The sequence below is a fragment of the Kogia breviceps genome, chromosome 19, assembly GCF_026419965.1.
Source record: "Kogia breviceps isolate mKogBre1 chromosome 19, mKogBre1 haplotype 1, whole genome shotgun sequence".
Lineage (NCBI taxonomy): Eukaryota > Metazoa > Chordata > Mammalia > Artiodactyla > Physeteridae > Kogia > Kogia breviceps.
This window is the reverse complement of record NC_081328.1, coordinates 51379246-51402368: the sequence shown is the minus strand read 5'-3', so window position 1 is coordinate 51402368 and position 23123 is coordinate 51379246. Positions and strand designations below refer to the sequence as shown.

Genomic DNA, 23123 nt, shown 5'->3' with positions numbered 1-23123 from the left:
AGGAGTCCTGCTAACTACAATCAATACTAGGATTTTCTTTAATGAAACGATGGAATTAAAATAATTTCCTATGTGCATATACAAAGCTATAACAGGTTTTAACTTTGTGACAAAACGTCTTTTTATACCACATTTCAACTGAAGAGCTGAAGCACAGAAAAGGAGATCCCGGCTGCTACTCGCCCTGCTGTTACATCTGCATGTGACTTACTGATAGACGCAGCAGGAAGCACTCCCTAGGAATCAGTGGTTTGAAAGCAAAGAGATAATTCAAGGCAATCAGTAGATAATGATTCCTCTTTAACATATTCCAGTGAAAAACACTGTCATCGACCCTACTGCTATTTGTTAAGATTTCAGCAGCCCTGGGGGCTCAGTAATTGGCTCCTACAGGCCCTCAGCATTGGGCAACAGCACACACCTATGGGCATACCTTTCCATTTTAACAAAAACTCCGCTCCCGGTGAGGTTACTCCAGAGTTTAACTATCTCAACCACAAAGGAGCAGACACACACAACACTATATAATTATTTTTAATGTCCAGAGTTTATAATTCAAGGGCCAGAGCTTTCTCCCAGACTCAAGTTTATAATTGCTCAATTGGCTGGTGAGGCCAGTAGGGATACTTCTTCTTATCTAATTTGGTTTCTGGGAAGACTTCATTCAAGTCCTCAGTGGTCATCTGATCAAATGGAATTATGTTCTTCATCTTCTCCAGCTAGAAAAAGACGGGAACTGTGTTAAGATAAATAGGGCTGCAGAGATGCAAAAAAGAATCCAAGGCAGGTTACCCCCACTAGGTGAAAGATGTGTGGCCATGAAAGAGAGGAAATACAGGCAAAGGCCGAGGCTCATCCTTACCTCTTTCTCATATTCCTCAATCCTGCTCTTAGAGAGAGACAAAAACTCAGCACAAATTTTCACCTTTTAAGAGAAGGGAAAAATTCTGTTTACAGAAACGTAATCATACAGTACGTACTCCTTTGCTGGTTTCTTTCACTCACAGAATTATTCTGAGGTTCATCCATGTTACTGTGTTTATTAATAGTTCATTCCTTTTTATTGATCCTTTAAAGTCACTCCACCTTAACCTTACTAGGAGGAAACAGAACTGTCAGGAATTAAGAGAACTTTAGAATAAGAGCCTCAGATACTTACATCTTTTTTTTCTTCAGCATCCACCTGGGCAGTATATTTATCCTCCGGCATAGGAACCTTCAGGGCATTAAACTACAAAACAGTGACAGTGAGTTGTCATAAATATAACCAAGAGCCCCCAAAAAGGGCTCAAAGCTGCTAATCGTAATAGAGCATATAAAAACACATTCTCCATTTGGGGAGGACACCAGCATGCATCTAGGGCATCGTAGTGGAAAGAGTACTAGACTACCAATGGAAGTTCAAGGTTCTCTGCCCCATCACTAACTAACTGGAGACCTTGGACAATTCTTTATTACAGTGAGCTTCAGTTTCTTCACTTGATAAAGAGAGTTGGACTTGATGACCTCAAAGAACCCTGCAGTTCTAAAGAAATTCTGATTTTTTTTTTAAGAATTCTGCATTTTATTGCACTCAAATAACATTGAACAGAAGACGTTTACATTACTTTTAGAAGATCCATTGATGTTGCCCAGCTTGGCATATATTTGTAAAAGACAAGGCTCATTCATTGAGATATTTGGAAATGGAAAGTATTTGAAGTTGACCACAGCATAATGAATCCTCAATGTCCAGAGTTCTAGAGATGATTATATACAAAAGTCCAGCAAAATTTACTTTATACATTTATCAGTTCTATGTCACTACTAAGTTTCCCTCAAAAAATATGGCTTTATAAAAAGTAGTGTTCTAGTACTTCCCTGGTGGCGCAGTGGTTAAGAATCTGCCTGCCAATGCAGGGGACACGGATTCGATCCCTGGTCCGGAAAGATCCCACATGCCGCAGAGCAACTAAGCCCATGCGCCACAACTACTGAGCCTGCGCTCTAGAGCCCATGAGCCACAACTACTGAGCCCGCATGCCACAACTACTAAAGCCTGCACGCCTAGAGCCCTTGCTCCACAACAAGAAGCCACTGCAATGAGAAGTCTGCGCACCGCAATGAAGAGTAGCCCCCTCTCACTGCGACTAGAGGAAGCCCGCGCGCAGCAGCAGAGACCCAACACAGCCAAAAAAAAGTAGTGTTCTATAATTCACAATAGAAAGTAAGAGCTTTATTCGATTTTGAGTAGCAACTCTGTATTACCCAGATCACAGCTTTAGAAAATTATTGTTTTTTTACTAATGTATTACTTTGGGTTTCACTACACTATGGTTTGGCATTACTTACTACAGTGTAACAACGCTCTCTAATGATAAATATATAAAATCTTTTTGATTTTCATCTTTAAAAAAAATTTATTATTATCATGTTTTTTGGCTGCACCACACGGCATGCAGGATCTTACTTCCCTGACCAGGGATTGAACCTGTGCCCCCTGCAGTGGAAGTACGAAGTCCGAACCACTGGACCACCAGGGAAGTCCCCTGATTTCTCTTTTTTTTTTTTTTTTTTGTGGTACGCGGGCCTCTCACTGTTGTGGCCTCTCCCGTTGTGGAGCACAGGCGCCGGACGCGAAGGCTTAGTGGCCATGGCTCACGGGCCCAGCCGCTCCGCAGCATGTGGGATCTTCCCGGACTGGGGCACGAACCCATGTCCCCTGCATCGGCCGGCGGATTCTCAACCGCTGCACCACCAGGGAAGCCCCCCTGACTTCTCTTTTAAAAGAAACCGTAGTGGACTGGCGTAGCCATGTTTGCATAATGGATATGGAGGAGATGGTCTCCTTAGAAGACAGCTTAGTGTTGAGGCCCCAGCACTTAGCACTGCACTTGGCACAGAGTGGGCCCTCAATAAGCAACTGTTGAATCAACAAACAAACTACGGATGCTGAAATTTAACATCAGAAGAGGATACGTGAGCAAGAGATCCCAGCTACAAGGGACAGTAAAAAAGACAGCAGAGAAAAAAGGAAAACAGTACAAGGGTAGAAAAAAAATGTTACGTTTGTTCTAAAAGGAGACAGGTAGGGAGCTAAGAAGGAACTCAGAGTTGGGCAGAAACGTCCAACTCAAGAGCCCTCTGGCTCCCAGGTTAAGGCTCTGCCATACTGTTTCCCTGGGTAAGAAACCTGCTGAATGAAGAGACCCTGAAGTCTCTGCACCTATTTACCATTTAAATCTATCATCATAAGACCTCTGGCCACACCCATCTCTCCTGAGCCTCCTTTGGATTCTGGGTGTTAATTCCACCCCTCTTTCCTCTCTGTCATCCTGATGTGTAATTGTCCACCGTCCTGCTCCCCAAGCAGGACGTGTTACAAGACCAGATCTTTAGCTGCCTGAAGTCTCACCTTCTTCTCGAAGTCATCCACCAAGCCAGCCTTTGCCACACTGGCCTTGTAGTAAGCCCAGTCGATGGCAGGTGGCTTCTCAGGCAGAGCGGCCAACCTGAACACGTAGAAAAGCATAAGTTAAGATTGTTCCACGAGCAACAAAAAATTCACACAGCCAATTTCCCTGTTCCTTATTCCTATGGCCTGGGGCTATCATCACACTCTTCCCTTGGAGGGAGATCAAAGGAATGCAAAAAAATTACTTGTATTTGGAAAATGCACAGATTTCTTTATACTTTCTGCCGGAAGAACATCAAAAATTCATGTGCAATTCCAAAGCACATTTTGTTTCCACATTAAGTGAGAGGTTAAGAGGCTCCTCTCAGCAAGGTACTGACCTGGAGGTGAGGATCTCATTCCAGGATTTCAGGGAGTTAGCAACAGCCTTCTGGTTGCGGGGTATGATCTCCCCAAAAGCTACCCAGTCAATGGCTTTTAGAGCAAGCTTCCGTCCAGCCATCTAGAGATCCTAGAAAATAAAACTGGTCAGATGAAAACAGGGCTCTTGGAGAGAATCGTCTGAAGGGCGTCTTAGAAATATTCAAGTATTTCAGAAATAGATCAGCATCATATGAGTGGGTATATCTGTCAACTAAAGGAACTAGGATTACTAAATCAGAAGAGGAGGACAATTTACCTTTTCAAATTCAAGGTGTGCAACTTGGCAAATAAATATATTCTCTCCCCCATAGATGGTCCTCCCTCTATTCCCCAACTCCTAATTTATCAAAGCCCAGTTCTGTAGTGTTTGCACGCCATGTATCTTTGGAAATACTGGTAATGCAATAGTCATGAATTACATAAAATAATTTAAATGCATTTCCGCTCGGTTCGCGTTTTATTCGCTGATTCTCCAGGGCACAGAACCTGAAATATACCCCCATTTCAACAAGGCTTAGTTAAATAGGGCAGACTCTCGACCAAAATTTCCTCACCTGAAAAATGGGGATAATAGCCCTGCTTACCTAAGAAGGCTGTTAAAAATATCAGACGTAATTGCGCACATCAATTTGCTCTACAAACTTATACAAATTTAAGGGGCTCTCTACCCCCTCCCTGTCAGGTTAGTAATACACCTGCACCTTCCTATTCATGTCTGATGATCCCCTGCAGTGTTAGCACATGCCCTGAGTATACTGGCAATACGCTTAAAAGAGGTATTCAATACGTGTGAATGTGAGAGAAGATGGAAAGTGAGTACAGCCATTTTTTTTTAAACCAGGATAGAATATGGAAAAGTAGTCAACTTAAACTAAATAAGATCAATGTCAAACATTAGGAAGAAGACTGAAATGGATCACAAGGAAGATGGAAGAAATCTTCCCCAGGATCTCAGGACACTCGTCCAACACCTGCCGCTTCCTTTCACTCTCAGGATAGCTTATGTTTCCTGGAGTGGAGGTGAGGAGCAGGTGACTTTTAAATACACCAGAGAAATAAGTGCCCTTCCAGAGACCTTTCCAAGCACAGAAGATAGGCTTCATAAATGGATTGCTGTCTTTCATTTACTGCTGAATCCCCAGCGCCTAGAACAGATCTTGCACACAGAAGGTGCTCAGTGAATATTTGCTGAACCGGCAAATGAAACCTGCACTTGAGAAGCTCTGAAAGCACCACACGCTCGAATGCTGAAACCTTCAGGAGGAGGGAAGGGCACAGCCCTCCAGCCTGCTGGGTGTCACTCAGCAAGCTAAAACTATCTTCCGGCAATGTTTCCGCAGCCTCCAAACCGGACTACTGAAGTCGGCTAGGCTGGGGTCGGGCTGGACGAGACAAGGTTAGTGGAAGCGCCTAAGTCAGAGGCGGCGGGGTCACAGACTGGCCCCTGCGATCTCGCGCTCGGGGGAGGGGAAAGGAAGGGAGCGCGGAGCAGCAGTTACAGCCGGGACACTCTGCCAGCGGGGCAACCGCAGGGCCCAGCGTCCTCGGTAGGGGCGCGACAAGGGTCGGGCCGAGGTTTGCAGGAGGCAGAGCAGAGGAACCCGCTGGGGTCGGACCTAAGGCCCCAAACCCCACTCACCTTCACCGACCCAGGCGGCCCACAGTCCACAACACCAAGGAACGGAAGTGGGTCACCGGAAAGCCTCCACTCAGCCAGCCCAAAAGCCAAGGGGGCGGGCCCTGTTTCTCAGGTCAGCCAATGGCGATGGGGGTTGGTTCCGGAAGTCCCGTCCCCGAAGGCGGGCGCCTAGCCTCTACTGCCAGGGTCCCCGGGAGCTGGTTGGGGGCGCTCCCGTCCCTCTCCGCCGGCCCCTCCCCCGCCGATGGGCCGGCCCGGCTCTCCCTGCCAAGAGATGGGCCGGCCCGGCGGCGCGCGGGCAGCGGCGGCGGCAGCGGCGGCCCAAGATGGCGGAGCTGCAACTGGACCCGGCGATGGCGGGGCTGGGAGGGGGTGGCGGGAGTGGGTTGGGCGACGGGGGCGGCCCGGGTCGCGGGCCCCCCAGCCCTCGCCCCGCTGGCCCCACGCCCCGCGGGCACGGCCGCCAGCCCACCGCTGCCGCGCAGCCGCTGGAGCCGGGTCCCGGACCACCCGAGCGGGCAGGGGGCGGTGGAGCCGCCCGCTGGGTCCGGCTGAACGTGGGCGGCACCTACTTCGTGACCACCAGGCAGACCCTAGGCCGGGAGCCCAAGTCTTTTCTCTGCCGCCTCTGCTGCCAGGAGGACCCGGAGCTGGACTCAGACAAGGTGTGCCCCTCCCTCGGGCGCGCCCCCGGCCTTCGGACCCCCTCGTTCCTCCTAGGCTTGTCGCCCGATTCCTGCAACACGCTTCTCGCTGGCGGGCACCTCGGGCCGGGACCCCCTCCCTCCTCCTCCTCTTTCCCCGCCAGGCTAACCCCCGGGGCTATTCTCCCCCATCCTCAGGCGCACGCGGGCTTTCTCTCTGACGCCACCCTTCGTTCTCAGCGGCTCCTTCCCCATACTGTGCCCACCTTCACCCACGAGAACCCACTCCACACCCCTTCTCCGTATTCCTCTCTGCACCTCTCATCCCAGCCCCTCAGGTCTGCATGAGTTTTCCCTTGGCTCCTCGTCAGCCCCTCACCGCCTGTGCCAGATGCGTCCAGAACTGGGTCAGGGTGAGCTAAGGCATCTTTGTAGCTTTCTCAGACTTCCTCTCGGACCCCTCTGCCAAGTTGGGTGAAAGCTTGGGTCTGATGATGGCTTCGACAGCTGCAGGAAGTGCTTCTCATGATATCACACTTCTTTCCTGTGGTCCTGGTCCCTGAGCTCCTATCTGGTAACTGTCACTGTTTTAGGTCGATATTTGAGATCAGATACGTTCCTTGGAAAGAGGTTGTCATTTGCCAGAGCAAACCTAAGCTGACCCGTTAAGACCAGGGAAAATGAAACCCAGAGAGTGCTGTTGGGCAAGATGCATGGCTGCTAACCAGGGAGTTGAGAGGTGACAAGACAGTTTGAGCTGTTGTCTGAGTTGTTTTTTTAACTTCATACGTTCATCTTTTAGCTTCCGACTTAAAAGGGTTGATCATTGCTTACAGCGCCTTATATCCCGTAGAGCACTTAGCTGTTACCTTGCAACAGAGCTAGGGTTGGGTAAACGTTGGTTGATTTCATTTATTCATCTCCTGCCTCTCCTGTAATAAATCTCAGATTGAAGGAAACCTGTCCTACCCTAACTTTAAAGAGTTCCCAAAACCTTGCTTATTCTAAAGGAATTATTTGATCTACCCTAAATTTTCCTTGTTGCAGTAGAAGCCAGTTTCTTCTTGTTCCCTTTACTGTAAAGATGAGTAGGATTAAAACTGCTCAGAGCCAAGTCCTGGCTGTGCCAAGCTTCCTGTGGGCACAGATCTGGAGTGTGTGAGTTACAGCTGCCAATGCAGACTCCCACTGTTGTTGGCCCTGAGCTCTGGAGCATTGCCAACTGAACAGAGGTTTTCTTAGAATTAGGAATGTGATTCAGGGACAATAGAGAAGTCAGAATGTCCATCTCAAGCAAAAATTTAGATCATGCAACTATGACATTTTCTTCCTCGGTTTCTTTATAAAAAGTATCCCAAAGGAAGAATGTTGGTAACTGTGTCAGTAAAAATTTTAGAAGTTCAAGTTAATGCCTAGATGATGAATATGACTGTGCATCTGTAACACCGTCCCTGAAATGATCTTGAAGTACAAGATACATAAAGTTAGGCTTCTTGCCAATAGTTTGTGATAAATATCTAGCAAAACTTGCCCTCTCACTCGTGAATTGTGACAGAGAGGTGGAAACCCTGCCCTGACTTAGTCTGAAAGCTCCACAATGATACCCTTATGTTTGGTTGGCAGGACGAGACAGGGGCCTATCTGATTGACAGGGACCCTACCTACTTTGGTCCTATCCTGAACTACCTCCGTCATGGGAAGCTCATCATTACGAAGGAGTTGGCAGAAGAAGGTAAGAATGATGTTTGCATTGGGCATTTTCAAAGTTCAGGTCAAATCTTTAAAGCTGTTTCACAGATTTGAATTTTTTTTTCCACAGATTTTATTATTTTTTTTTTTTATCTGGCCGCGCCATGCGGCACGTGGGATCTTAGTTCCCCAACCAGGGATTGAACCCGTGCCCCCTGAATTGGGAGCGAGAAGTCTTAACCACTGGACCGCCAGGGAAGCCCTGAGATTTGAATTTTGAGGTTTTCATCAAGCTCATGTGCAGTAGATAGTGTAGGAAAGCTTTACGAAAATAAATAGGGAGCCTCCAATTACCTAGTCTCGTCTGAGAGGGTCTTGAAGGAGCCCCTTTCGGTTCGCTTCAGCCTCCTTCGGGAGAAGGAAGCTACGTAGCTCAGCTTTGGAGATAGCTTTGGCGTTTTTCTGAACCTGCAGAATTGTCAGGACCCCTTTTTACATTTACTTATTACTAGCAGTGAATGTCCACAGCCTGAAGCAACAAATCTCTGAAATTTTGCTATTCATACTTTCAATTTTAGTTTGAACTTGCAGCTGTAAAAAAAGAAATAATAAAGGCTTGGCCTCATTTCTTTTAAGACTGATCTCATGCTTCCTTGTAAATTTTTGCATCTGACCTAATTCATTCTCCAGCCCATTGTCAGGTGCATCGTGATTTGACTCATCTTTTTGGTTTGTAGAGCGTTTGGACTGTAAGTGGGTCTAGACATCTTTCTAAAAGGCTCTCTTGGGGGTCGGATAGGGAGAGTGGGAGGGAGACACAAGAGGGAGGAGATATGATGGTATATGTATATGTATAGCTGATTCACTGTTATAAAGCAGAAACTAACACACCATTGTAAAGCAATTATACTCCAATAAAGATGTTAAAAAAAATAAAAATAAAAGGCTATCTTGGTCTCACTGAGTCATTCAGTTGAAGAGTGGGGCCAGTCCCTAGAGCCAGGGCACCCTGACCTGGGAACTTTAGCTCTGCGTGAGAAAGCTGTAATGGCCGTGCTAATTAATGAAGTGGCTGCAGAACACTGCTGTTAAAACCAGTCAAAAGAGGAATCACTCTCCCTTTTTAAAAAAAAAAAAAAAAATGCCCCCTCCCTTTTTTTTTTCCTTAACATTTCAAATGCATACAAAGTAATGGGAATGGTGCAGTAAATTCCACCCACCATCCAGCTTCAGCAATTACCAACTCATGGGTACTCTTGTTTCTTGAAAAGAGGAATCCGAAGCATCTTTTCTAATGCCTTAAAAAAATTCATTTTGAAAAAAAAAATCATTTTGAAATAATTTCAGTTAGAGAAAAGGGCAAGAATAGTACAAAGAACTCCGTTTACCCAGATTCACCAATTTTTAACATTTTTTGGTCATATTTGCATTACAATTCATTCTCTCTTTCCTCCTCCCTGCTTTTTTTCCTCTCCCTCTTCTAGTTTTTATTTTAGAGCTATTTGAGACTAGGTTACAGACTTCACCCCTTAATGCTGCAGTGTGTATTTCTCAAGAACAGGACATTCTCTCACATAACCACAATACAGTTATCAAATTCAGGAAACTTAATATTGATAAACACCTTAACTATAGCTTATATTCTAATTTTATCAGTTGTTCCATTAATGGTATTCATAGCAAATTTTTTTCCTGGTGTAGGATCATACATTCCACTTAGTTATCCTGTCTTAGGCCTTTGATTTTGTTTAGCATGGGATTCTTTTTTTTGCATTGAACCCAGGGCCATGGCAGTGAAAGCTCCAAGTCCTAACCACTGGACCACCAGGGAAGTCCTATGCATGGGATTCTTTCAATGACTGCCTTTTATATTGTTCAAATAATAAGCATCTTGTTAAATTTGGTCCACATAAATTTACACACACACACACACACACACCTTTGGTCATTTTTAGGACAAACTGGGTAGAAATTGCAAGCTCAAGAGTTGTCCAATGGGACTAGTTCTGGGAACTAAGTGACATATGGTAAAGGTGTCCTGCAGCTCACGGGCAGGTGCAGGGAGAGCAGGGGAAGGTGCCAGGTGGGAAACTGCAGGGGTGAAACGGAGTAAACAGAGCACTGTTGACTCACTGCCGTTGGGGAAAAGGTCACGGGTGCACATCAAACAGCAAAGAAACAGTTCCCAGGCTGAAGGAGATAGACTAGACTTGCATTTGAAAGATGGAGTTCTTAGCAAACTCATGAACTCCAGCCTCTTCCTGCCGTTTTCTGGGGAATTGACACACATCTAACTACAGTTTGGTCCTTCTAGGTGTGCTGGAGGAAGCGGAGTTTTACAACATTGCGTCTCTCGTGCGACTTGTTAAGGAAAGGATACGGGACAACGAGAACAGAACTTCACAGGTAATGGGTTTTGAACTCTTAAGGGGAAGATATCCCAAGTGGCTGTCTTTGTCCATGTGTCTGGGTGTGATTTGAAATGGATGACGTGCTGCTTGGCCAGAGCCCTGCCTTTCCCCATAGAGCCGGGGGCCCCTGTGCGGCACACTGTCCGGCTGCGAGACAGACAGCGTGTACTCTGCCAGACTTGTTCAGAACAAGGAAACAGAGGAGAAGAAATCACAAAGAAGACAAAACAGCCCCGTGTCCCCTTAGAAGAGTAGGAGGTTGTGGCTGCTCTCCATTTGGCAGTGGGAGGAGCCACTGCACTTGAGGTTCAAAGCCTGTTCTTTCCGGCAGTGTAGCTGCCTCCCTTCCTGTCCACGTGGAGGCCAAACAAGGTCTTGCTTCCACCTGTTGGCTTCTGTTTATTAGGACCAGCCTTCAGCCTGTGACCATGTCACATCCAGCTCCTGACAGCCTCTTGAAACCAGTCATGGCGTAGACTTTGCAAGTGGTTTGTGAATCATGCTTCTAAGAAACTAATATCAAGCTTCTCTTTTTATTATGAAGTCTGGATTTTTATGTTAACTTAGTAGATATGGTAACAAAAATCAAACAGAATTTGCCACATAGTTTGAGAACAGAATGGAAGGCAGTAAGGCACTCTTACCTCATTTCATGTCGCATCACCCATCATGTGTCTTAAGTAAGTGGCCACAATAGCTTCTGTTAGGCCCTGGGGACCCCAACTGATAGGAGAAGGTCCACGCCTTCAAGAAGCTTAAAGTCTAGCAAGAAACACAGACACTCCCTTTCATGTATTTAGGCTCTATTTTAAGAGAGTTTAGCTGCAGTAACGGGCAGAGTTGGCCTCCAGCATGACTCGCCTCTTAACCCATCAGATACCGGTGGTGGTTGCTTTCTTGAGATCTAATCTATTGCAATATAGAATTTTCCTTGAAATAAGAAGGCAGTATGTTCCTTTTCAAAAGTAAAAAATAGTTCCTTGCTCTTTCTGTGTTAGACTTCATATATCAAAATTTTTCTGGCTCTAAATGGAATTATCTGGATGAATAACGGACACCTATGATAAAAACTGAACTCTTTTATACATTTTATCTTTAGCACTTTGCAAAGGTGGAAAGAAGGGCTTATTCATTTAGTTCTCTTACATCTGCCCAATGGCTGAAAGGCTCCTTTTTAATGTTCAAAGATGAACTTGTAGTTGGTTTGCAGATTACCATATGAAATATGATCTAGTGCCACCAATCTTTCTGCCATCTCATAGTATATTTACATGGCATCTTTCACTATTATAGATACTTAATAGATCAGACATTCTGAGAATATTGCCTCATCCTCCGTTTTCCACATTCCAAAAATACCCCTTTGATTGCTTAATATAAATATTGATGGTACCATAGAGTGTGTCATTTGAAACCATTCGAATCGTGGCCCCTGAACACTCAGTTCTTTGTCATTAGCAGATACCTTGAGAGCATCATTAGATGCTCATCTATTTGATGACAGCACTTAATTAGTTCTCTAGATTCCGAGGCTTGTGCATTTATACCCAGTTGGAAGCTTTTTTATTCTAGGAATGTCAAGACCCTTTTGATGTTAATTAATCTTTCCATCTGTCGTCTTTATTTAGTGGAACTCCGGGCAATGGATTTGATGTTGTTCAGTGATGTCCCCTTTTGCATTTGTCCCACGTGGCTCTAAGGCTGAGTGTGGATTTCTGTGGCTGTCCCTTCAAACACGTTATCTCCTTTAACTCGTCTGCATTGAAAGGAGACACACATGGCAGACAATAGAGCGAAGCCCAAGATGTGGGGGACCTCCTCTGCCTTTTCTCAGTGACCTCACATCTCTTTTAGTGGCTCCCACCATTCTGTTACTCTGCTGTCCCTGGTAGTAGTTTTTGCTCGGTGATCAATCTTGGCGCATTTGAGAGCACCAATGGTTTACTGTGGAAGAGAAGACTAAAAAAGAGGAAGTACAGACATCTTAAATACCTGGGACTTTGACAGCCGTGGCCACTATCAGGTCTTTTGGATGCTCTGCATCTTATAATATAAAACATCTGGTTGTTTCCGAAATGCATGGCTAGAGTAATTGAAATTGTCGGAAGATTTGTCCTATATTTTACATGGAAGAAAATTTTTTTTACCTTAGCACCTTGTTTAATGGTAGCTGTACCTCATGTAGAAGGACAGAGTATACAAGAAAGATTATAGTGTTGTCAGGCCGACCTGGGCTCAAGTCCCAGCTCTACCTCCAATCCACTTAATCACTGTACAGCTCGGGCAAGATACTGTGCTCCAAACACCAGCGTCCCATGTGTGGAAGGAAGCCAACACCTGCCTTCCAGGACTGCAGTGAAAGCTAGAAGAGAAGGGGGTAACACTTGGGGCTTGTAGCACTCGGTGGTCAGTAGCTGCTTTTATTTATCCAGTATTCCCCAGGTTGTTCTAAAACTAATTTTCCAGGTAGCTGAAGCCAGCTTGTCCTTTTGAAAAAATGTTAAGCTTTCATCATTCTTAAGGAAACAGTCCATATTTCCTTAAAATCCGATTGGACATAACTGACCCCTCTCTCCATGACCAGGAGTCATTGTTATGAACCTGGGTTGCTGTTTGTGCCTTATGCCCTCTGGGGTGGGCAGTGAGTATGCAGCTTTGCACCCAACACTGAATGGTCCCAGATTGCTAAATACCGAGTCCTCCTGTGCGCCTGTAATTGTCCTTCTGCGAACTGGAACTTCCATGTGGCGAGCTTGCCCCTCCCTGCAGCCACCCTGGCTCTCTCGCGACTGGGTGTCTCGTCCCCCTTGGGCCAGATCTCAAGTGTCAGTGAAGTGCAGGGGCCTTAGTGCTACGGCTCTGGGGCATCCATTTCAGTTGCTCTGCCTTTTGGCTTTAGGTTCTAGCTTATGTTCTAGAGAGCTGAGTCTGGCCAGCAAATGGCCTTTCTCTGAATCTTTGACACCAACTGGGTGACCAGCAGTTCAATCCTGTCCTTACCCTGACCACCCAGAGTCAGCGTCAGACTCCACGGGTCTCATACGCCAGTTGTAAGTCTGGGTCCCCAGCCGCCTGCACTGTGTCTGGCTTGGCGACAAATTCGGGGGCTCCCACAATGCCCCCTTCACGTTCAGTAATTTACTGGACTAACTCGTGGAACTCAGGAAATGCTCTACTTACTATAGTTTATTATGAAGGATACAAATGAACAGCCAGATGAAGAGATTCATGGGGTGAAGTCCTAAAGGGTCCTGAGCACAGGAGCCTCTGTCCCCGTGCAGTCAGCACGCGCCACCCCCCGACTGCGCGACACACGGATGTGTTTGCCAACCTGGAAGGTCCCTGAACCCATCGCTTAGGGGTTTTTCAGCACATTCCATTTGGTAGGGAAGGTTGATTATATCAGTGGCCTTTGGTAATTGAACTCAATCTCTAGTCCCTCCCCCTTCCCCCAGGGTCACAGGATGGGGCTGAAAGTTCTAATCCTCTAACTCCCTCAGTCTTTCTGGTGACCAGCTCATTAGCATACAAAAGACACTCCCCCCATTTATTTATTTATTTATTTAGGCTGCCACGCGGATCTTCGTTGCAGAATGAGGGATCTTTTAGTTGTGGCATGCGGACTCTTAGTTGGGGCATGCATGTGGGATCTAGTTCCCCGACCAGAGATCAAACCTGGGCCCCCTACATTGGGAGCGAGGAGTCTTACCCACTGGACCACGAGGGAAGTCCCCAAAAGACACTTCTGTCACTCAGGAGTTTCCAAACATTTTAGGAGGTCTGTGCCAGGAACCAGGAACAAAGACCAAATATTTGTCTTTTATTATATGCATATCTATAACAGAAATGTTACCATGTGACAGTGAAACACTTCCAGGTAGCTTCAGCAGAGGGTAGAATAGCTTGAACATGTGTACATTATGTGGTCCCTATTTAATGTATTATTCCCGTATAAAATGTATCATTCTGAGTAAACCAAGATATGGTCTGCATTTTCACCGTGTCTGTCAACTGTAGTGACTGAAGAAGAAAATGTGGCTTTCTGGTCCCGAGCAGTTTTACTCTTATTTTCTACTTTGGGAAATAGATGAAGTCTTCAGTTTATCAGCGTGGTCACTCACATAATTCATCCCTCCAGAGTTCAGGATTCTTTTATTTTATTCATGTTCTTGGATCCCTTATTTTCTTTCTTGGGTAAGTTTTTATTGAAAAACTACAGTGCCGCTTGCAAAGGGGATAGCGGGTGGCCACCAAGAAGAAAATTCCAAGCAAACTCCTTTCCAGTCTTTATTTCTTGGAGAGCCTCACCGAGGCAGCTGCAAACTGCTGGGCCCTTGAAACCGGTCCTCAGAGTCTGTGTGTGGTTGTCACAGGGCCCCGTGAAGCACGTGTACAGAGTCCTGCAGTGCCAAGAAGAGGAGCTCACGCAAATGGTGTCCACTATGTCTGACGGTTGGAAATTCGAACAGGTAATGTCTCTTAACGTGGGAGCAGCCCTGTATCTCAGCCTCGGAGCCAGTCGCCGTCTGTAGCCAGTTAATCACCCTGGGAGTCGGGTCGGGGCCAGCTGTGATCCTGTTCCAAAACGGAGAAAGAGCCACTCCGCGTGGATTCTTTGCGCAGTAGGACGTGATGAGTTGGGGAGGACTGAGGATAGGCTTGTGTCTCCCAGTTTCATATCCAGAGTTTCCACATGGTTCTGCCCCGAGAGCCAGACAGCTTGTTTAGGCTTGAAAGTGCCTCTCTGGGCTTTTTTCCCTCAGAGGGATTCCTTTCAAAAGTGCTGTGTTTATAAAGCAGAAACTAACATACCATTGTAAAGCAATTATACTCCAATAAAGATGTCTAAAAAAAAACCTGCTTTGTTGACACCTTCTAGAATAAGTAGCTAAAGAAGACTAGGGTTTAGCAACAGCGCTCCCTTTGCTTATCCCAGGGTCAGATCTTCATCGTTCCGAGTATGTGCGCCATCCAGCACGCACGCACGCACGCACGCACGCACGGTGTAGCGAACAGCCGTGCTGTGAAGGGATCAGACATCAAGGAGGGTGGCGAGGTCCTTTCCATTCACTCTGTGGGTTTCTGTTCTTTAGCTTTGTGCTGGTGACCGAGGCATCAAAACAAAAGTGTCTGAGAGCCAGAATTTTACTGCTTTCTTCCATTAGATGGCAGAATTGTTCATCTCTTGTCTTCAAAACACAGAGGGAGGCTGAGCATGAATAGAATGACTGTGTTATAAATTCAGTGAATCATGCCTGTTTTTAGGTAGTTTAAGAGGTCAGCTGAGCTGTCACCGTAAGCTTACCTTCTTAAATAAGAGTTACTCTGTGTGTTAACAGTGTTATGTTATAGATCAAACACACAGGTGTCTCTGTCTTCAGAGCCAATACTGGATGGTTCCTTACACTTGGCTTCCACTGCAGAATCAGTGCTACCTGTATGTGTCGGCCTAGTTCTTGTTCAGGTGTGGGTTGCAAAATGTCACCATACTTCCACTCCAGAAGTATTTTCTCCCCTGGTATAAAGTTTCAAAGACAAAGGATGTTATAACAACTTTTTAAAAATATATATATAAATTTATTTATTTATTTTTGGCTGCATTGGGTCTTTGTTGCTGCACTCGGGCTTTCTTTAGTTTCAGCGAGCGGGGGCTACTCTTCGTTGTGGCTTGCGGGCTCTGGAGCGCAGGCTCAGTAGTTGTGGCGCACGGGCTTAGGTGCTCCACGGCATGTGGGATCTTCCTGGACCAGGGCTCGAACCCGTGTCCCCTGCCTTGGCAGGTGGCTCCTTAACCACTGTGCCACCGGGGAAGCCTCTATAACAACTTTTAAAAACTATTCTTTGTGAGACTAATGAATAATTTATCCTGTTTTTCTCATCTTATTGATGTGCTGTGGAGGGCCAAGTCTGCTCCCTTTGACTCCGTTACGCGGAGGAGGAAGTTAAGGCCCAGGAAGGCTGAGGTGTCCGCAGCCCGGTCATACGGCAAGCCAGTCATGGTCTCCCGACTTGAGGCCTGGCGGACTTGGCAGGATGACCACGCCCTCGGGCGCAGCTTCCCCCTCTCTGCATGTGCACTTCCTCTTTAGACTAGAGCCTGGGTTTAATTCCCCGGAAAGGTCAGAAGTTCCAGCAGCATTTGGCTTAGAGTAGCTCTTCAGTGACTCGCGTGGTGCTTTCCGGAGCCTCCCGAGCGCCAGTCCCCTGTCTAGGACTCCTGCTTAAAGATGAGCCAGCTCTGTGTAGGTGTTTTGGCTGAAGCAAGTGTCCGTTTTCATTCACAGAAGCATTCTGTTTCCCCTCAGTGTTTGCTAGAAGGAATAATGTGACCATATCAATCCTGGCTGCTGCCTTTGGCACTGTTTCAAGTGCTTGGGTGAGGGGACAGTGGCAGAACTCGCTTTTCTTGGGGGAAGCCTGGTGGACAGCTGAGCTCCAGTTATCCCCTGGGGCCTCGATAGACCCAGAGAGTTCTTCCTCCTTTGAGAATCAAAACAACAAAAATCCAGGGAGGGGGAGGGTTTGATTTGCGTGACACTTGAATATTTTAAGATCACTATTTGTATGTTCACCGTACTCTTGTTTTCTCAGCTAATCAGCATCGGATCTTCCTATAACTATGGAAGTGAGGACCAGGCAGAATTCCTCTGTGTTGTCTCCAGGGAATTAAATAATTCCACCAACGGCGTCGTCATCGAGCCCAGCGAGAAGGCAAAGGTAAGCCGCTTCACCCGACCTGCGTCTCCGACTCTTTGCTCCCAGGCCCTGTGCAGGCCTTGCCTGAACTGTTGCTCACAGGTTCTTCCCTTTCCTTCTGAAGCCAGCTTTGCATTTCCCCTTCATTTGGGGCTTTTGACTGTTGTAAATTTTTTTTTTTTTTTTTTTTCTGGCTGTGTTGGGTCTTTGTTGCTGCACGCGGGCTTTCTCTAGTCACGGCGAGCGGGGGCTACTCTTCGTTGCGGTGTGTGGGCTTCTCGTTGTCGTGGCTTCTCTTGTTGCAGAGCACGGGCTTCAGTAGTTGTGGCTTGTGGGCTCAGTAGTTGTGGCTCGCCGGCTCTAGAGCGCAGTCTCAGTGGTTGTGGCGCAAGGGCTTAGCTGCTCCGCGGCACGTGGGATCTTCCCGGACCGGGGCACGAACCCGTGTGCCCTGCATCGGCAGGCGGACTCTCAACCACTGCGCCACCAGGGGAGCCCCTGACTGTTGCATATTAAATCAGGAGTTTTGGAGCAGTGACAGAGGCTTTTAGTTAGGACACGTGAACCAAAATAGGGTATTCTTTTCCCAGCTTCTGTCAAATCAGTGAAAAAGCTTATGGCCATTAATTACTATAAGGTGAGAATTCTGAAACTCAAAATTGTCAAGTATTTTACCTTTATATTTTGAAACTGTTCTCTCTCTCTCTCTTTCTCTGCCATCTCAAGAGAAAAGGTGATTGGCTGCCTTTGTGATTCCCCCCGCCCCCCGACACCCTGAAGTTACCGGAAAATAGTTGCACACTGGTATCTTTTTTCCTCCACTGTGCCCCCGCCCCCATACACAGACACACATACATGCTTCTAAATCATCAGTATGTGGTGAGCCCGGACCATGTCCTTTCTCACAGGGGATGTGGTCCAACAGCGCATAAACTCAGGGCTTGCCGTGTTCAGCAAAAGCCTTTTACAAGTGCGATGCTTCAGGGGCGGTTGCCTGGCTTCCTGGGGTAACAGGCATTGTCGTGCTGCTCCGCGGGGTCCACTGGAAAGCGGCTCCAGGTCTCTTTCTCTTCCCTCGGCGGTCTGGTGAGCAACCGCCGCCCAAAAGCAGTCTGCATCCAGCCTCCAAGCCTCAGCCCTCTCCCCCACCTTCCCCTTCCAGATTCTTCAGGAGAGAGGATCTCGGATGTAAAGTCCGGAGTCCTAACCGACGAGAAAGCAACCCAGCAGAGCACCTCTGTGAAGTTAAATCTTGCTCCTGTACAGTAACCGAGCTACTGCAAAGCAAAGCTGAGCCTGGCCCCCCGGTGGAGAAGTGTTCTGGTCAAAACCAAAGGAGCCCCAGCCCCACCCACAGGAACCGGAAGACAGAGGCCGCTTCCGGCTGCAGAATACCTTTTCAGTACCTGCTTCTGTTTTCTTAGCCGGTGTTATAACACATCTTTACAAGGGCAGCTGGGCCGGGTTCCCAGCTGGAGCTGATCTAGGGCTAAGGGGAGGGGAAGAGGAAGGCCTAGGTCTTTGCACATATGCTGTGCTTCAAGGAAGCTGGAGCAAACGAAGAGGTTTTTCCCTGCGCTGCGCCGTGTTTCCACCTGAGTGGGCCACATCGGACGTTGGCAGCCGCTTTGTCACACCATCTTTCCCCGCCCGTGCACCCCAGAATAATGCAGCAGATGCCGAGGGTTCTAGCTTCAGGTTGTTGAACTGAGTACCCCACATTCCTGTGAACAAAGCCTCTTGGAGGAGGGGGAGGATAGGGTGTCCTTGGTTGTGGTTGGAGACTGGGGAATCGCAGCTCTGGATTCAGGGCACCCAGCTGCTACCACGTCCAGCTTTGCGTCGTTTCTCTCCAGCAGCCTGGACCCCCCCGGATAGCTTGCTTTCTCCCCAAGAAGAGGTTTGAGGCAGGCGGCATCCTGCGCCGAATGAGACAGACAGACAGGCGCTTTAGGTAGTTGATGTAACTGCTTCTGCAGCCTTTTCTTGCCCTCCATTGGCCCATCTTCCTTTCCTGACTTTTTAAACTGGGGCTGAGGGTAAAGGAACTTTGGACCCTCGATGGCTTGGGGTGGGGACGCCTGTTTTCTTTGAAAGTTGCCAAATGTGTTATGTTGTAGTATCCAAAAGTGGTATCATTTTTGTGATCGTCTCTTGGAAATGCCTGGACCAAAAGTGCGATATTTGTGTCTCTTCTTGGTTTCTGACCTGGGCGGCGTCAGTGAGCCCCCCTCACCGTCCCCCGTAGCGTGCGTGCGTTTGCTGGGCAGCCTGAGGACTCCCCCATCTCTGACCTAACCCTCACCACCACTTCTTTCTGTGGAGCGCCAAGGCGTCGAGGATCACACGCTGTTGGACCCAGAGGAGCAAAGCCCTCCTTTGGGCTGTGCCCTCAGAGCTCGTGACTGGACTCTAAGCTTTTGAGTCTCGGTGAACCGTCATGGAACGCAAAGGGGCCAGAGAATCCTGACTTTTCCCCGGGTGACCCTCTTAGGGTGGCAGATGGTCTGGAGGAGGGGGAGGTGCCCGCGGGGAATGCTCCATCCATAAAAGCCCCCTCAAGCCCATGGCTCCTGGGCACCTTAAAGCTGAGGTTCTCTCTGCTCCACAGCTCAGCTGCTTACTGCATGGGTCTGGGGTCATGGTGTTTTGGAAATGACTATCGACTCTGCCAAATGTCTTCTGAGCCTGTGACCCGCCGCTGCCCAGGTGGCCTAACTCTTCTCCAGGATTCTCACGTTGCCCTCACGTGTCTGTGTGGAGTAAGTAGGGTGGAAGTGTGTATCCAGGGCGTCTGCTGACACGCCACGTCTGCGCACCAACGTGAACGTGCACGTCGGCACCCCGGGAGTCTGGCCCCAGCCCAGGATTTTTTACAGTTGTAAAATGTTAGAGGAACTTCTACCTACAATAAAAACAGTCACCCCTTCAGAAAGGTGACAGATGTCCATCCTGTCATCTTTCTGGGAAAAAAAAAAAGATTTTGAGTGCGTCAAGGAAAAGCTGCCCTGAGTAGGACAGAACTGTGGGCGAGGTGCTCTTTGGCCGATTTGAATGAGAACCGTCAGACTGAAAGGAGGGAAAGCAGCTGCACCTGGGGCCTCGTGCCCAATCAGATTGCTTTCTGGGGCTCACCTGATGATCGGCCTCTGGTCCCAAGCCAACAAGAAGGAGCGAGGAGGCGTGGGCCAGCCCCTCAGGATGCGTTGTTTCTCTCATCATGCTTCTCCGAGGTCCACCGTGGAGCCTGCGAAAAGACTGCCGAGCCCCTTGCGAAGTGATCTGAGGAACTAGAGGGCTGCCTTTCACCAAGTTTCCCTCCTCCCGGCAACCCCGTGACAATTTCAGTTGTTCCAATGCTCCAGGAATCTGAGAGTGATTCGTTTCTTAAGGTTTCTGGGAAAGTATTTTACCCAAGCCCTTTGTGAACCTAGTTGGTGTTTTTTTTTTCTCGAAAGCCCTCTCCCTCCGGGAGAGTAACTTCAGGCAGAGGTCTGGCCGTTGGCTAGGGGCTATCATCACGTGATCCACGTGATACTAGATATCAGTGACCCACGCTCTCCAGCTGCCCAGGGCCGCCACGTGGGGAGTGTCTCCCTGCTTCCTTCCCCGCCCAGGTCCGAGGCCGTGGGTGATGCAGGCCAGACCCAGGGAGCAGCCTGGCACCTCCCGAGTGACAGCCCCAGAAGCCCGCTTCCATCTCCTCCTGAGAACCTGCTCCTCTTTCTTGGCAGTGAGGCGGGGCCCAACCTCCTCTAGAGTAACTTAGTTTCTGCACAATTTTAACTGATCTCAGGGGTGTCCGTGAGGTGCAGAGGAGGAAGGGACAGAGATGCTGAGGGAGTAGGGCTGAGAAGTCACCCACACCTTCCAGCATGGCCTTTGAGCCAGGCCTTAGGGACCATGCGTGTCACTTGTGGGTGCCCTTTGTTACCATTTGTGTGTTTGAATAAAGTCTGAAATGCTGTGACCCTTTTTTTTCCCTCTCTGGTCAATAAAGACATGAAACAAACTTCTGAATCTTGAAACCTTTGGTGTATGTTTTCCGATGCTGGGAGCTCCAGGTCCCTGCCGTCACTCTCTATTGATGATTCTCAGGCTGTCCTCAGGAGATGAATTTCACTGCCCCTTTTTCTAGCAGGGCTCCTTACAAAGCCCTGATTTCTCCTGCTGCTAAAACTGCCTGAGGGGGTGTTGGGCCTTCTTCCTCCTGGCTTTCATTTTACTGCATCTGAAAGGACCCAGAGAGGGCCCAGAAACAGAAGGTGGGGACAGATGGGCTTCCCACCAGAGAGCCGGAAAGAGGCAGGGGGAGGGGTACGAGGTGGTTTTTAAGGGAAAAAAGCCTTCCTGGAAGAGAATAAGGGATGGGGTACCCATTTTCTCTGCAAGGAAGAGGAGGAGCAAGAAACATGAGGTGAGAATCAAGTCACCGAGCACGTTAAGTATTGATCCCTAAGGCGTCAGGCGGGGTGTGGGATCGTCAAAAGGCGTTAGGTCGTCCCTCCTTTGGGGCGCTTACAGCTGGGGAGGTGGCGCGTATACAGAAAGGTACTGAGCAGGGTGTGTGGCTGTAACAGCTCCGACGGGAGACCACAGCCATCGTTAACAGGTGGTGGAGCTCCGACGGGAGACCACAGCCATCGTTAACAGGTGGTGGAGAAAGGACAGGGCCCAGGGGACTCGGGTGTCACAGCTGTAGTGGTTGCAGGACACAGTTATCGCTCCCAGGACTGGGGAGCAAAGGGAAGAGGTCGGCATTAAAGGGTCGGTCGAGGCTTGGAGGAGGGGCCCTGTATGAGGGATGCTGCCACCTCGGGGCTCAGTGAGGCTGGTGCTGGGAGTGTGGAAAACCGCAAATGAACCGCACTGCTGGGACCAGCTGTTGCCGCCAGAGCAAAGCTGCGTTGCCGTGGTTTCTCTAACAGGAAGGGCCACGTCTTCTTTTTCCCCTCCAGCCTTGCGGTCTCCCTCCCCCGCTGCCTTCAGCAGCTTCCCGGCCCCAGCAGCACAGGGCAGTCTGGGTGGGTTGGGGCTGAGAGTTAACAACAGCTCTGCCACCTTGGCGGCTGCTCCACATCCACGAGCACGCACCTGTGCATATTTGAACTTCATAAGAACAGCTTTGTGCTTCCACGTAACAAGACGCAACTACTTTTCTTTCCTTCTTTTTTAAAAAAATTTTTCGGCTTCACCGCGAGGCGTGTGGGATCTTCAGTTCCCCGACCAGGGATTGAACCCGCGCCCCCCTGCAGTGGAAGCGGAGAGTCGTAACCACTGGACCGCCAGGGAAGTCCCACGACGGCAACTACTCTTTACACAGAGATGATCTTACCCTTCCCCCCAACACAAGACACTGCAAACACTCATTGTTCTCAGGTCTGAGAGACAGTCATCTATTTCTGGGCTGTGTTAATTACGCCTCAGATTGGCTTGGTGGGTTGTGATGGGCAGCTCAGGCCACATGGTCACTTGATCCCCCCGATTAGGGAGCTGGAGCTGTTCCTCAACACAAGAAGAGTTATCTGTAAAAGGAGTCGTGGTTCTGTTCCAACACCCTGGAGTCTGCATGGTGAGCCTCCCGTTGGAGCTTGCTGGAGGCTCCATAACGGCGCTGTTTACAACAGATTATTTGAGTTTGACTGAATCCGCTCAGTCATAAAGCCCAGGTGGCAGCCCAGAGCTAAATTTTTAATAAGAATCACACCACACAGAAGGATTTTCATCAGTAAAGCTTTCCCCTGGAGTGAACTGTTACTCTATTTAGCCAGTTTAATTCCTTGGTCGGTTTTCTATACAATGCAATTCAATTGTTTTTCTATTTTCATTTTCACTTAAAAATATTTTCATTGAGATCCGTGTTTTCCATGGGCTTTTGCCCTTGTGAGTTGTACCTTTTGCCCTTGTGGGCTTGCTTTTGTGGCTCTTACCTCCTCTGTGTTTATCTTCCCCAAGTCAAATTTGGCAGCTCAAAATCTAACTCATATCTGAATTTGAGTATTTTTTAACTGGTCAGTTTTCTGTTAATTCTAACGAAACACAAAATGGATAGAAGACTAATAGTTTGTATTTCTTAGCTTTCTTGTAAGGAAATTGTGAGCAAGTTCCCTTGGATATTCTTGGATCACTTTATGTCCAAGTTTGGGCTATAGCTTCTCCTCCCATTTCATTCTGATAACCTTTGCATGTGCACTGTCTCACAGTTGACAGATCAAAGAGCTTAAACA

The 23123-nt window shown here is 48.1% G+C and overlaps 2 protein-coding genes across 3 annotated transcripts; one reads left to right on the top strand and one right to left on the bottom strand.

Annotated features, from left to right (window-relative positions):
- Positions 1-518: 518 nt before the first annotated feature.
- On the bottom strand, positions 519-6559 carry ATP5PD (ATP synthase peripheral stalk subunit d). 2 transcript variants are annotated; one of them, XM_059048590.2, is made up of 6 exons: positions 6480-6559; positions 3775-3905; positions 3395-3491; positions 1160-1231; positions 863-925; positions 519-719 (listed from the first exon to the last, which is right to left on the bottom strand). In XM_059048590.2, exons 2-6 carry the CDS (start codon positions 3894-3896, stop codon positions 588-590), a joined length of 486 nt encoding a protein of 161 aa, XP_058904573.1. In that variant the 5' UTR covers positions 3897-3905; positions 6480-6559; the 3' UTR covers positions 519-587. The 2 variants fall into 2 exon arrangements, with proteins under 2 accessions (XP_058904573.1, XP_058904571.1); XM_059048588.2 differs by lacking the exon at positions 6480-6559 and adding an exon at positions 5457-5555.
- KCTD2 (potassium channel tetramerization domain containing 2) lies at positions 5729-20908 on the top strand. The gene is made up of 6 exons (XM_059048576.2): positions 5729-6121; positions 7724-7832; positions 10104-10195; positions 14574-14669; positions 16792-16917; positions 18059-20908. Exons 1-6 carry the CDS (start codon positions 5783-5785, stop codon positions 18086-18088), a joined length of 792 nt encoding a protein of 263 aa, XP_058904559.1. The 5' UTR covers positions 5729-5782; the 3' UTR covers positions 18089-20908.
- The last annotated feature ends 2215 nt before the right edge of the window (positions 20909-23123 follow it).